Source organism: Esox lucius, chromosome 8 (assembly GCF_011004845.1).
Source record: "Esox lucius isolate fEsoLuc1 chromosome 8, fEsoLuc1.pri, whole genome shotgun sequence".
NCBI lineage: Eukaryota > Metazoa > Chordata > Actinopteri > Esociformes > Esocidae > Esox > Esox lucius.
Window position 1 is genome coordinate 10928456 of NC_047576.1, and position 15958 is coordinate 10944413.

At 45.3% G+C, this 15958-nt stretch overlaps 1 protein-coding gene across 5 annotated transcripts in view; it reads right to left on the reverse strand.

Annotated features, from left to right (window-relative positions):
* Positions 1–2539: 2539 nt before the first annotated feature.
* pip5k1ca (phosphatidylinositol-4-phosphate 5-kinase, type I, gamma a) overlaps positions 2540–15958 on the reverse strand; it is a 46330-nt gene continuing 32911 nt past the window's right edge. Inside the window, exons 11-19 of one of the 5 annotated variants that reach the window (XM_034293775.1) lie at positions 13519–13603; positions 12944–13105; positions 12675–12819; positions 12315–12347; positions 11946–12065; positions 9884–10187; positions 7965–8019; positions 5619–5711; positions 2540–4494 (exon numbers count right to left, since the gene is read on the reverse strand). In XM_034293775.1, coding sequence (XP_034149666.1) covers positions 4466–4494; positions 5619–5711; positions 7965–8019; positions 9884–10187; positions 11946–12065; positions 12315–12347; positions 12675–12819; positions 12944–13105; positions 13519–13603 — 1026 coding nt within the window. In that variant the 3' untranslated portion in view covers positions 2540–4465. The other 4 variants (XM_034293774.1, XM_029121706.2, XM_029121709.2 and 1 more) reach the window with 4 other exon arrangements.

Here is a 15958-nt window from a genome sequence, read left to right on the forward strand (position 1 = left end):
ATTTTTCTGTTATAATAATCTATACTAAGCGTTTGGCTAACCAGTGCGCAACGGCCGATGATGTCATTGGCTGAGGTGAGGTGGCTCAAATTCACCTTCAGACTCAAACATGCGTGACAGAGAGAGGGTATGGAAGGCCTAAAGGTTCAAATTGTCACACTGAACTGGCATGTTGCTGTTATGTCATGTAAAATGTGTCATTTAAAATGTCTAGTATGCGTTTACAAGCGCTAAAACACGCATGGCAGTTATTCATATTTCTATTTCGTCTTTCTACATGCATAGCGTGCCGCAAAACAAAGGTTCTTAACGCCGGACTGCAATCGTGTTTCGAACGGCTGTAATTTTGTCAATAAACAGGCGTATTAAACGTCAACTTGTGATATTTCCTATAAAAAGTCAGTAAGTAGCCTACTGCATTTATGTGGAGTAATGTGGAGTTTTCCCATACCTATTACATAATAACAATGTGTAGAATCCCTGTATGCTGGATTCACATATTCAAAAAAGTTCTGAAGCTTCATGGCAGAGACAGAACAGCATACACTGTTTGGTAATCTCATGTTTAAATTCGGACACTATCTTTTGCCCTATTAGCTAGTGTGCTCACCCTTTAGATGCATGGTATCTGATTCAAGCCTTGAACAAACTAGCATTGCTACAACTGGAATACTACCACTGCATACTGTACGTGTAACTCATGTCCATGTGTTTTATCTGGGTATTTTTCCAGTCTTTTCTTTGCCAGGCTTGACAAAAAGAGAAACTGGGATTCGGGTCTTTCTAAGTAAATTTTTACTTTTGACATAATACTAGAGACCAGAGGTTTTCAAAGTGTGATGGCGCACCTTCACAAGGAGGCGCCAGAGATCTTCAGGGGACTTGTGAAGGAAATTGCAGGAGTAGTCATTTTGGCTACTTCTTTATAACAAGTTTGTATATAGATCAAGCGACACATTTCTCAAATAATTAATAATGAATCATATTAGCACCTACAAAATACTTAAAACATTTTGACAGAGAAAGCAGGTTATTATTTGAGAATTCTTTAAATCCTTTGAAAAATTCTATAGATTGACTGAAATGCATTGACAATAGATTTATGAAAGAATGAGAGAGATTAAAATCCCTTTGATTATTGCAACAAAAAAAAGTATATTGGGTAGTATCAAAAATGTGGATTATATGTATTTAATGTAATATCAATTTCTTATCCGAGAACGTTACTGACAGAAAGACAAATGTGGTATTCATTTGCATTTTTCTTTATTAATTTCCCCCAACCTTTTGGTTGACATAAATGAAGAGAAGAGCATACAGTGGATTTTTTTCTGAGTGCTTTGACAATTGAATTGGGTTTACAAGACATTTTAATGTCACTGTTCTAAGCTAGCACAAAGCTTTAATGAGATGGCACTTTCAAGCAACATTCAAGCAAATACCAATGAGACATGTCCATTTAAAATGACAATCAAAACAAATAGCCACAATATGGGCAGGTAAAAAAGTGGGCACAAAAAGTTTTGGATGCATCACATTTTTTTAAGAACATTAAGGACCTATGATGTTATCGAAGGGTCTCATAATTTGGACTTAAAAAAACGAACGTGTTTGCATGAGGAATATAAACAGATTCCTACTGTTCAGCTGTAGTGTGTTACAGCTGTACTTTGTTTCAAAAGGTTGTAAACCTGTTTGAAAACCTGTTTATTAATGCACTTCATTGGTGGACAAGCATAATAATCAGCCCAGTTGATCTGTAGACTCATGTGGTGATGGCAACCAATCATGGTAACATTTTCCTGAGTGTTATGAAAAATGTTCGTTGTCCTCCATTCATCTGTATTTCTTCAGATACTGTCATAAAATAAATTATTTTTAGTACTATGCCTTAAATTTTGCTATTGTCACCAGTTTTTTAATTTTTAATTTTGCACTAAGCAGGTCAAATATGCTTATTTTGAAATGTAACATCTGAGTTTTATTCTAGCTGGATTTTAATTTATTTAGCCAAGGAGCAAACCCTTGCGGATTAAAACATATTTCGAGGGTTTCCTGGCAAGTGGGTCGGCAGGATGTAGGCATATTCAGTGTGTACATACAGCAGAAGAACACTTAAAAACCATCACAATGGGCAACTTTTTCATCTATCACAACTCTAAACTCAACAAGCGATACCTTCTCCTACAGTTGTTGAGCCTTTTACAACTCATTCTAAGACCAAGGAGACTTGTTCCTGCTTTAGTCCTCGCCATAGGAACTGTGAAAGACCGTAGCAGCTGGGAATGAACACTGCATGTTTGTGATGTAGGGTTATTAGAGGGTAGCAGAGAAAGTAGGCAATATACCCAACACTGCTTTGTACACAAGAGCTTATAGGAAAAGGCCACACAAATGTCAACCACAGCCCACAGCACAATGAAGATTTTTTTTCACAGCTAACTTTGAACAGTAGCACAAGAGACAAATGGAAGGAATTCACTGCTTGCAAACATCAGATATATAGACATGGAAGTACAAAGACAAACAACTTCGGAAGCATGGGCAAATACACAATTTAATGGACATACAACTGCTTTATTTTGTATTCGTTCTGTTTTCAAGAGTCCAAACACACACACACTCACACCACCTATTTATCCTATTGGATAAATAGACGAACATACAGATATACATAAATACATATTTTTGATATGCATATTAATTTTTATATCATGCCATGTCTGTTACGGACTCTCCCCAAGTGAGGGCACACAGCGATTTGGAAACACTTACACAAATACAGCTAAACCGTCCCAAGAACCCCTACTGATTTGCATGTACAGTAAAACTGACAACTCTTCAGTTACGGATGTCATAGAAAGAAACAGCAGTGATTTATACACCATAAATTGAGCTGCATCTTGTCAACACTTTGAAGGATATGGTACAGTAAATCACATTTAGATCGTAATCATTTCTTGCCAGCAGCAAAAAATTTAAATTAAATAAAAATAATATTCTCCAATTGAAATGGAAAATATATTTCTTATCTTTATATATGTATTTATAATTCTATATACACATTCTCAGGAGCACAACTACATTATAAAAAAAATACTTAAAAGTAATAAATACAAGAGCACTAAAATGGAAAAAAAAATCTAATAATGTCTTAATATCTCGATAAGGCAATTAAAAGCAACTTTAAGACTACTGTACAAAATGTTGCTGCTATGGTCTCTTGATGACACAAACAACAGCAATTGATTACAACTGGCCACCTCACATTATGATAGAACAATCAGTATTTTACAAGTTTACAAGACATTAACAGCTTCCCTCACGTACAGACATAAAACCACTAACTTAAAAGCAGCCAAGGGTAAAACAAAGAAAGAGCCATCAAACTATTTAAAACTTAAACCTGAACTAATAAACATTAATCCAAATCCCAGATTAGTATGACAAAGATGCTACTTTCCTGTCCGATGATGGTTCTGTTATTAAAATAAGTATGAATTAATTCTGAAAACAACGTGAGAATGAGTTACAGTATTTGGCCTGAGAACGCCTTATCCATTAGCCTTGGTACCCTCCAGCAGAGCTAACATTCAGTGCATACGTTTGACTGTAACATGTTGCAATTTCATGCTATTACGGCAGCTCAATGAATCATTACGCTTAGAAAATGACTCGTTCGTGTTTCTCTAAAAGCTGGGCAGTCCTGGAAGACCTTAATGAGGTGGATTTTTGAAATGATTGACAACGTCTCAGCATTAGTGTTGCAATGATGTGGTTTAGAGGTTACATGAGAGCTGTATTCTGAGGAATGTATGGGGGATATGGCAACACTGTCATATACATGACAAAAATAAACTACACAAAATCATCTCCTGAAAACGCTAAAATCTATAGGTTATTTATTAGTTCCTCCAATGATTAATTAATCATCACTTTGATATCAATGATTGCTTTGAAAAATAAAGTGAAAATCATGGCTGGAGCTACACGTGAAGCACACAACAAATATATCCCCAATATTAAAATATGGATGGAAAAAAGTGCATGAAACAAAAAGTAAAAAAGAAATAAAATTTAAAAAGCACACAATAATACGCAACGTAAAATAACTTAATATCCAAGAAACAGATTGTGAGCAACGGACCGCATCAGTCATCCGGAATGTGTGGGGAGTAGCAGAGATGTCTCAACGACCCGGTTGCTAGGGCCATTCTGGACAGCCTAGCCATCGAACTTCCTGCTCTTCCTCCAGTATGGTCGTATTTGGTTTGGGTGGAGTGAAAAGAGGGGAATGAATCACTGCGATTGTAGGGCGTCGAGGGGGTTTCCTCCCAGTATACACGTTTCTTTTTGTATTTGAATCAATGGTTTAAAACCCTGGTCTCTACTGGACTCGTGCTACCTGCCCCTCAGACACCTGTGGATCAGTCGAAGGCTTCCTCTCTATGGAAACCTTTTCCACTCAGTCGAGAAGAGGAATATTTACTGTTGCTGGAAGGAGAGGTAGGAGGGAAAAAAACAACAGAGAGAGTGAAAAAAGAGAGAGAAAGGAGAGAGAATTCAGAGTGTTAATCATCGGTACAAATCCATAGCAAGAGTGCCATATAAAATATATAAATTCCCCCACGGCGCTCTCCAACCAGGGTATAACTTATCAAAGCAAATTTTTGAGGGAGGGGGGACCACTGCCGTGGGCTTTGGCCAGGGATTAGCCAGCCGGCTACAGTTCTAAGCTTCTATCACTACTGCAGCTTTGGATTGTTAAAATACCCTGGCCAAAAATAGCTCAAAAAGTTAAATAGGGTTTCCTAGAAGATTAGTAAAATGGCACTTAATGACATTTGCCATGAACTCATACATTCCTTTAAAGAATTGTGAAAGCTCATCTGTCTACATTCTACCTTGTAGAAACATGCAAACCTGTAAGTAATTACACCTGCTCAACTTTCCAAAGTCAACAGTAGTTTTAGAAACTCAAAGTAATAAATGTCAAAACAAATGTATAAAATTCTAGAACATTCATGATGAGAGGCCCTAAAAATAGCCAGCAATATAATCTTCAGTGACGTAACAAACCCATTTGTTATGTAAAAATCCATTATTTTGTCTCAGCGGTCACTGCTAACTGGTGCAGAGTGGTTCAAAGATTACATAAAGCAATAATATCATACAATACGGATTCACAAAGAAATCACACCATAATGACTTTCAGTGAAAAAGTCTCATATGTATATGTATGTATTTCTTTGCCGTTCAGATATCCAACTGCTGTTTACTGTTAATGTCAAAGCATAGGTCTGTGTGGGTCCGCTGTCTCACAAGAAAAAATACATCAGCCTCTGTGGGTTTGTCTGGTGTGGGTTTGGTATTTGATGAGGATGTCATGAGGCGAAGGAGCGCGGGCAAATCGCTAAACCACATGTAACCAGGCAAGAGGACAGATGATGCGGAGGAACGGCGCGTTAAGAAACAGCGGCATGCGGTAAAGGTGGGGGTTCATGGTAAAAGGCGGGGGACACCAAACGGTTGTAAGTGGCACGGCCAGAATCAGCTGACATGACAGGATGGGCTGGCCACGCGCACACTTTTTAAAAAATGTATTTCTCACTACTTACTGTCTCGCTCTCCTCCCCTTCCCTGTCCGGCAAGGTCTGAGACTCTGTGCCGTAGTGTAGAGGGGAATACACCCAGGTCCTGTCCTCGAGGGGCTGCCGATGCACAACCGAGCCAGCAGAGGGCGCCAGATAGAGAGACAGATTGGGGCCATTGGACGCACCACACAGAGAAGCATAGCCAGGCAAGAGAGATAGACAAGACAGAAAAGGAAAGGACGAGACAAGGCAGTAAAGGAAAATTAGAAATGCAAAAAAGGAAGAAATGCAGGGACAGAAAGTGTGTTTGGAATACAGATTAGCATAAATGTATAAATGTGAAAATGAAAGACAAGCAGTGAGATCCCACTGGAATAGAGCATTGGGGTAAGACAACGGACATTAAAAATGTCCTTTTAATTTAAGAACTTTATCGTGAGCCCTTTTAAAACCTCAAATGCTATTTCTATTTGATAAGCTTCTCATGAATCTAAAAAAGCTAAAGCAAAGTAGACAAGGAAAAACAAAGGATGGAACAAGGATCAGTTTGCATCAGCCAGAAAACTGAATGGGAGTGGGCGGTTGGCGACAGTCGGTGTTTGGAAAAGCGAGGGTGTCAGCGCTGCCAACAGCCACAAGGACATGTTCACCCCGAGCATTTTACCCCATTTCTTTCTCCATAAAGGAAAACGTGTTCTGTGTGTGGCTTATCATGTGCCGTGAGTGTTCAGGCCCGGTCAGAGCCTCCGTGCTGCTCGGGCTCTGAGGGCGGGCCCGCGGTGTGACACCTTACGGTACTGTCCCTTCAAAAGACAGCAGCAGCACCCACCACGGACTCCTGTCAGGAGTGAGGTAGACGCAGCGCTGAGGTTTGACGTCACACACGCTCTCTCGCACGTTGCACGACCCCACACACACACACACACACACACACACACACACACACACACACACTCTCGTTGAACCAAGGCACGCACACTGGCACTAAAACTCTAACACACACCCACTGAACAGACACCATCCACTGAACAGACACCATCCACTGAAGTAGTCTACTCAGGTGGAGGGAGGGAGGGAGATGGGGAGGGAGAGAGAGAGGGAGAGTGAGAGAGGGAGAGTGAGGGTGGGAGGGAGGGAGAGAGAGAGAGAGAGAGAGAGAGAGAGAGATGGGGAGAATGGAAAAAAGACTGAGCGTGAGGTGGAAGACAGGGAGGGGTACCAAACCAGAGAAACAGATGGCCTCAAATGAGATGCTGAGAGCCTCCTCCTGTAATTCAGTCACCTCCTTCCTCCCCCCTTCCCTTCCCATTTCTCTATTCAGTCAACTCTATCCTTTCACACCCCATCTCTACCCATTTCTCTCTTCAGTCACCTCCTCCCTCACCCCATCGCTACCACCTTCTCTCTTCAGTCACCTCCTCCCTCTTTTCACACCCAATCGCTACCACCTTCTCTCTTCAGTCACCTCCTCCCTCACCCCATCTCTACCCCTTTCTCTCCACAGGAGCGTCTCATCCAGCCAGCCGTGGTTGATTTCACTGGATGAGGTAAATAATTAACGATAACAAAGACATGGTGTGAATGCAGAACGAAAGGATATGACACTTTTTTTTGAATTCAAATGAAACACACGACACAGTGAAGTAAGACGATCTTGTAGAACAGAGCATGTTCTAAGCATCAAGCCTACCTTGACCAAAACAATGATCATCACATAAAAACAGTCCACAATGGATCTCTACTCATCCTCATGTACATCCTATCAAACCTTAATAGGGTGAATTGAGGAATCACTACAGGGATAGTGCCAAGACTCAAAACAGACTGGGAGACCAAGCTACAACGACACTTCTCCATATCTTAATCAAATGCTTCCACTGACTAAACAACTGACTAGTAAGCATCTAGCTGATAGCAAAGGACATGTCCCATTGACTTACAATGCACCTAGCTGATTGCAGAGGACATGTCCCATTGACTTACAATGCATCTAGCTGATAGCCAAGGACATGTCCCATTGATTTACAATGCATCTAGCCGATAGCCAAGGACATGTCCCATTGACTTACAATGCATCTAGCCGATAGCCAAGGACATGTCCCATTGACTTACAATGCATCTAGCCGATAGCCAAGGACATGTCCCATTGACTTACAATGCATCTAGCCGATAGCCAAGGACATGTCCCATTGACTTACAATGCATCTAGCCGATAGCCAAGGACATGTCCCATTGACTTACAATGCATCTAGCCGATAGCCAAGGACATGTCCCATTGACTTACAATGCATCTAGCCGATAGCCAAGGACATGTCCCATTGACTTACAATGCATCTAGCCGATAGCCAAGGACATGTCCCATTGACTTACAATGCAGCTGGAGACTTTTCCTCTGCAGGACATGACTGATTCCCCCATCTGCAAACTGACAGCCCATCACCACAGAGAAGGGGGTGGGAGAAAGGACAGGGTGGTGACACAGAGAGGAAGAAATGAAATGTTAACTGTAGTTAGAGGGAGATCGTCTGTTTATTGACGGTGTTATGGTGAAGGGGGCGACTGGTGGTCCTCCCTGAGCCTGGGTCTCACCTTACACACATTAATCAGAGAGAGAGAGAGACTGCATGAAGCATAGGGGAATATGAGGGACACAGACAGAGACAGGGAGGACACCACCTGTAAGAGTCAACACCAGAGCGAGAGAGAGAGCGAGAGAGAGCGGAGAGCGTAAACGACAGATTGAGAAAGTGAGAGACTGAAAGAGAGAGTAAAAGGAGTGAAGAAATTAGTGAGCTGCGAGAAAGAGAGACAGTCTCTGCTGATGATAAATGAATAATTCATGCTGTAGACACTTAACAGGGGCTTGTGTAGCACTTCTGCCATCTTCCCGATGCCAACTCTGACCAGAACCATCTCCTTAGCCTGTTGTTAAAAGCCGTCTGAGTAATGTCTGCCATGCCCTGCTCTGTCTCTCAGGACTGATCAAATATCCCACACGTTGTTCTTACCAGTCAAATCAATAATCTGTTAAATGCCTTTTACTCTGCATTCCAAATACACACGAGACGACACTTTCACCAAGCCAATAACAAAGCCATTCAGGAGCGTGAAATTAGAATCCTATTAATATTCTAATTTCAAAGTGAACCTGGTCTGGCCAGATCCATGTCATGGGCTCACCGGGCTGGTTAAATGGCCATCAGTGACAGACTCAGCGATCATACAGGGGTGTCTACAAGACACTACAGGGCTCCAGCAGGGAAGCAGAGGCAGAGCAGGTGAGACATTCATCCGGTGACTGAATGTTCACAGGCAGACAGGCAGGCAGACAGGCAGGCAGGCAGGCAGATTAACTCAGGGCCACAGACATACTGAAGTCACAAGTAATTCCACCTGGCTGTTACAAGTCATCTCTTCATGTTTAAGAGGACAAGGGCAATGCTCTCCAAACCGGTAGCCAACACCCTCGACCAGGTCGGAGAAAGATGGTTAAAACAACAGTGAACAACTCTACAGAAATGTCCCTAACTGCTGATGTCACCCCCATAAGTACAGTCCTGACTGCCTGGGTCCACTTACTGTTGAACAGCTGACTTAAGTGACTTCAAGAAGGACAAAGCAGCAGAAGGGAAGCTTGGGTAACTGACTGTATTAACCCACTTGGAACCCACTCCCTCCTCTCCATCTCCCCCACACCCCCAACCCCCACCCACCTCTCCTCCCACTCCCCTCCCCCTCCCCTTCCCCACCATCTCCTCTTCCCCTCCACCCCCTCATCTCCCCTCCCCTCCATCTCCCCTCCACTGCCTTTTTGTAGTCCAACTGTTAGCACTGTGATGGGCTTGAAAACATCCAACACAGTCTCACACGCACCCACTCTACAGTGACCTAACAGCAATAGCAGACACTGTGACATGTCGGGTGGCTTTGACGAGGCACACAAAGAAAAAACAATATTTGCTGAATCCAAGACAAGATGGAGCGATCCGTCTCCAGTCTGCCATAGGCTTTTGTCTACATCCTTGTTAACGCAGGACTTCCACAGACTGATGCAGGCTCTTACTATTCAGCAGACATGACTGTTTCTAGAGCGGTGCAGGTGTATGTTCAGTTCAGTGAAACTCCATACATTTACCACACTGTAACAGAGTGGCCTGTGCAAACCCTGGTGTCTGGTTCCTAAAAGGGCTGTGTTTGTGTGTCCATGTTTTCATTTTCCCGCCGCGTGCCCTAAGGAATATGACCCGGGTGTGTGCCCCGTGTTTCAAGCCAATGAAAGCACCGCTTACAAAATAGATGTCTGTGATTGGCACGTCATCCTCGTCGTCCTGGGAGGCCTGGCTGGTGCATCCGGACCCCGACACCGTGCTGCCCCGGCGGTCCTGTACGGCCTCCACCACCTCCACCGTCACGGGACTACCGGGGGCCCCCAGGGCCAGAGCGGCAGGGGCCTCAGCAGGGGCCTTGGAGCCCGGGACAGCAGCTCCAGGGACCACGGGACCAGAGGCTTCGGCAGGGCCCTCAGGGGTCGGCGGAGAGGAGGAGGGTGGGGCCGCGGTAGAAGCAGCAGCGTCGGCTAACTCCGGTACCTCACTGAAAGAAGGGTGGGGTCGGTCACACAGCTGATAATTCACAGACCCAGATGGGATGGATATACGGTACACACACGCATACGCACACGCACGCACTTCCCACTAGGCCCGTCTAATGAAGTAGAACCGGCCCAGACAGGCAGACCTGGGACAGACTGATTATACTGGAGGAAACAGGCTCTGAGGGGAGACTTCTGGTACCAGATGGTAAGCTGACACCATTCAGAACAATCACCATTAGTACCCAATTAAGCTCATCTCACATTGCTTACTCAGCAATCCCTAACCAACCCACCGTCTGTCTCACCCTAACCAACCCACCGTCTGTCTCACCCTAACCAACCCACCGTCTGTCTCACCCTAACCAACCCACCGTCTGTCTCACCCTAACCAACCCACCGTCTGTCTCACCCTAACCAACCCACCGTCTGTCTCACCCTAACCAACCCACCGTCTGTCTCACCCTAACCAACCCACCGTCTGTCTCACCCTAACCAACCCACCGTCTGTCTCACCCTAACCAACCCACCGTCTGTCTCACCCTAACCAACCCACCGTCTGTCTCACCCTAACCAACCCACCGTCTGTCTCACCCTAACCAACCCACCGTCTGTCTCACCCTAACCAACCCACCGTCTGTCTCACCCTAACCAACCCACCGTCTGTCTCACCCTAACCAACCCACCGTCTGTCTCACCCTAACCAACCCACCGTCTGTCTCACCTTAACCAACCCACCGTCTGTCTCACCCTAACCAACCCACCGTCTGTCTCACCCTAACCAACCCACCGTCTGTCTCACCCTAACCAACCCACCGTCTGTCTCACCCTAACCAACCCACCGTCTGTCTCACCCTAACCACCCCGTCTGTCTCACCCTAACCACCCCGTCTGTCTCCCTGTACCACCCTGTCTGTCTCCCTGTACCACCCCGTCTGTCTCACTGTACCACCCCGTCTGTCTCCCTGTACCACCCTGTCTGTCTCCCTGTACCACACCGTCTGTCTCACCGTACCACCCTGTCTGTCTCGCTGTACCACCCCGTCTGTCTCTCTCTACTCCACTCTCAATTTAATTAGATGGCTGCTCCAGAAAACCTCCTGTAGGAGACATAATCTGTCCATAACCAGGCCCCTAACAGCATATCAACAGCCACCCCACTTACCAAAAGAGAACTAGATTAAGGGATACAGTGGTGAAGTGATATCACTGCCATCCTATCAGCCTAACGAAGGTCCTAGGTGAATATCCTATCCTGAGTGACACATTCTTCAAGTTATTTTTAGTGAAAGGGGAAGTTGTTATTGAGGTCAAAGCATTGATAATAGGTCTGTAACCTGGCAACCTAATCAGAAATGATACATCTAGAACAGTGACTCAGACTGTCTCAGGAAGTTGGATGTAAGTTATAAATGAAGCCTGTTGAAATGGTAAGACATGTAGATGTACAGCTGTGGTTTAAGTGTTAAGTGTGTGTCTGCCCTCGGAAAAACAGTCTGGTCTATGTAGGGTGGGGTTAGGCCGGGGACCTGGTCTATGTAGGGTGGGGTTAGGCCGGGGACCTGGTCTATGTAGGGTGGGGTTAGGCCGGGGACCTGGTCTATGTAGGGTGGGGTTAGGCCGGGGACCTGGTCTATGTAGGGTGGGGTTAGGCTGGGTACCTGGTCTATGTAGGGTGGGGTTAGGCCGGGGACCTGGTCTATGTAGGGTGGGGTTAGGCCGGGGACCTGGTCTATGTAGGGTGGGGTTAGGCCGGGTACCTGGTCTCTGGTGAGGGCTGTGGAGCTGTGAGGGTGGGTTCGCTGTCATGTCTCTTCACCTCCACTTCCACCATGATTGTCTGCTGCTCCTCCTCACGTACCCGCAACTCCTCCTGGGTTCTACACACACACACACACACACACACACAATTTACATCCATGTGCGCGGACACACAGAAACAGCAAATACAACTCAGGAAATGGGTTAATACCCCAGAATACAGAGAACCAATGGTTGACCTGACACACCTCAGCCTACTCATAGGTCAGTGCCAGAATGACTAGCTCTGTAAGAACACAAACTACCATGTCCCATATACAAGGGAAGAAAGTGAGCATTCATAAGGACCATGTAGACAGTGTTCATACCTTCCATCATGGCTGACAGACTGGGCGTGTCTCCTGCAGAGAAACACACAGACAGCCACTCTAAGTCAACCTGCAGTAAACCAGGGTAGTCAACTTCCAGGCTCCATCGTCTGGAAAGTTTTGTACAACCCCGTATCTGTTAATATGCCCCATGTGAAACATTAAATACACTTTATATTATGTATGCGCCGAAGTAACATGAGCCCATGCAGTAGTTAAATGTGGCCTGAATTAGGTGGCTTAAACTGCTGGAGCACAATGAAAACATTTTTACAAGGTCTGAAAAGGACTCCACACCGCTCCGTAGGTGTGACGTTGCGTCCAGAGCCGTACCTTCTCTCAGAGCTGTTGTTCTGATACCTGTAACGTGGGTGTTCGGCTCCAGCGTCAGAGGGAGACCTTTCTGGAATGGACAAGGAGGTGGTGGAGGACAGAGTGGTGGCGATGGAGGCTGTGGTCGCCTCCTCGAACGACGGAGGGGTGCAGGGCAGGAGGTCTGGCCGGCCTGAGAAACGGGAGATTTAAAAAAAAGACCATGCATATAATGCACGTGTGGCATGGGGTCTGAGCGTGCGTCTGCATGTGTCGTGCATGGATATATAACGCTAGGCGTGTCCACTTGGCCCCACCCTCGTCCTCCAGCGTGGGGAAGCTGCGTGCTCCTCTCAGGTCGTAGATGTTGTTGTCTCTCTCGGAGGGCAGTTGGCTGGCTGACCAGGCGGCCCCAGGCCCAGCATACTTTGGCACCATCAGACCCATTCGGCCCTTCTTACTGGGAGAAGACTTCAAGGCTGACACACACACACACACACAGACACACACACAGAAATACCACAACTAAGAAAACACTTCCTTCTTCTTATTGCCGGCTGGAAGGGTGTTTGAGCAGTTAATGTATTCCATCTTTCCACCTTGGTCTGCAATGAAACACTTACACAAACGCAGTGTGTAAAGACACTATATGATGGAACTCATCGGTCTGTTCTCACAATGTTTTATCTCCCATTTGAAAAATTCATACATCAGACGATTTGCAGTTCAGGTGAAAAATGACAACCATCCAAAAGACATCAAGTTCAAAGTCAACAGCAACTCTCAACCGACATGTTCAGGTCTTTGTTCCCTCAGGATGCCTGAGGCGGGGGAAGCACTGTGTCTGTCAGTCTGACTGCTAGTTTAGTCTGGTTTAGTCAGGCTTACTCACAGGAGCTCTTCTTGAACACAGTGTTGCTCATGAACTTGAAGAACCTGTCTGCATAGAAGCCTGGCCGGTGGACTGATACAGTGTCCTGGAGAGAGAGGCAGACAGAGAGAGAGAGGCAGACAGAGAGAGAGAGGCAGACAGAGAGAGAGAGAGGCAGACAGAGAGAGAGAGGCAGACAGAGAGAGAGAGGCAGACAGAGAGAGAGAGGCAGACAGAGAGAGAGAGGCAGACAGAGAGAGAGAGGCAGACGGAGAGAGACAGAGAAGGGGGACAAAACAACAGACTGCCTGATAAAGAATGAGAGTGAGAGAACACCACCACATGTTTATATTCAGCACATCGCCCCATACTGAGAACATACCCTGTATGTCCTAGTTTATTCATCTTCTCTCTAGTGGCCAGCCAGACCCACTGGCAGGCCCCAAAATAACTGTAAGTGGATTTTGGCACTGACAGATAAAATGTCCAATAAAGTAGCTATGTGAACAGGTGGTCCCTGGTCAAGCTCAGGGTTGTTGTCTACAGTATGAGCACATTATGGCTGTTATGATTTATAACAAAACAAACGCAGAAGTAGCTGTTTTTAGTATTTCTGCTATTATATTTCTGGTAATTACACAGTAATACCGTAATAATAAAGTAATATCCCACCTCCATCGATCAACACTGCCTGGCTGGAGGTTGTCAGGGCACTGCGAAACTGCTGAAACTTTTGTTTTTTGATGAAAGCCACACAGGCATAATAGTCGGTCTCATTTAGTGTAAAGGTCACTAAAGGTAGGTTTTCTCCTGTTGTTTGACATTTGACATTGCTTCCTTCACAAGCTGGGCTGTTTTTCAATGTCTGAGTTTGTTTCAACTGCTTAGGATTAAGGAAACGACGCCGGGTTGGCCAGCACTACCAGGAGAAACACTGGAAGAAATGAAAAGCATGGCTGCATTGCCATGCCGACACATGGCCCGCATAAGCCGACTGTCGCTTGCACATCATCAACTGTGTCTTTGCCTGATTGCCATAACATATCACGGGCTTAACAGACACGTGAAACACCTATCCAGGCATTCTAAGACGTGTCATTCCTAAGCCACACATTGGCAGAGGATGCAGCATCACTCTGTTACTAGAGTGTTCCTCACAGACACAAGGGACAGCTGGAGTGGCCCCGTTACCACGGTAACTTTAGAGATCTCTAGAATACTAATCATGCTCATTATTCTTATTTTCTATTGTGTAGTTACGGCAAACCATATTGAATGGTTTAAAAAAAAAAAAGGAAGAGAAAGGAAAGCAAAAGAGCAAGGCAACAAGAATGGCCCAGAGCTTGTCTAACTCTCGACTTGTTGAAAGAATTGAATGTGTTAGCGATGAGAACAACCTGTACGACCCTTCATACCTCATTAGGCTGCTTTGACAACACAGAGACGGGGACCCTAACCTTAACCCTAACCCTTCGCCTACAGCAGGATGACGAACTCCACACCACGCTGGTTAGACCGCGCCGCGGCGTCCCGGCGGGAGGGAGAACCAGGAGAAAGGGAGGTGTCACAGTTCTAAATGAGGAGCAGCCTGAAAGACATGTCTGATGAGAAGCGCGAGGTGCTTGAAGTCAGGGCCAGAGGATCTGTTAGTGACAGTGAGGCTCTTACTGGGTCCTTGAGTACACATTTACCGGACAGATCCATTAAGGACATCACATAGACCAGAACAATCTCTATTCATGCAGGGGGACAGAAAACCAAATGTTCACGTCCATTTTTTTCCTGCTTTCCCCAAGCCCTAAACCCAAGTGCAATTTTTATAATGGTCGTAGGGTGAAAACAGCCTTTTTCCTTTTTTGCTCCACATCACACATACACCACACTACACAAACGCTACACTGGTCCACAACAACAGCCCAAACAGACTGTACATCTCTGACTTCATCAATAAATGTATGAGATATAGAAACGACAGTAAACGAGGTCAGAGTGTAGAGCAATCAGCCCTCAGACAGGGGAAGTCGGATCTGGACAGACTGTGGCTGGCTGTTCAATAATTAACACCAAACAGCTGGTCAACCTCCACCTGCACACCTGTTAGTCTGGCAGTCAATCAACAGGACCGGTGTTTTTCCTCAACACGTGATCTGAGCAGGAAAGAACTCTGGGACCTGCTGACGGGATTTTACTCAGAGCCTTAAATCTATCCTTAAGAAAGTGATTGGCCATGAACATGATGCAATGTTTCTCAGCCCAGTCACAAGCCTCGGCAATACCCCGTGACAGGTAAACTCAGTATTACATAAGCCTGATGGGAAACCCAAGAGGAACTGATTTAACAGATGATTGTGTATATGGAGATGGTAGAGGCTGGAGTAGGGGACTCATGGTTGTACCAATAGAGCCTGGACTGGGGTACAATGGAAAATATGAAGAATATAGGATTAATATGTAGCTGAAA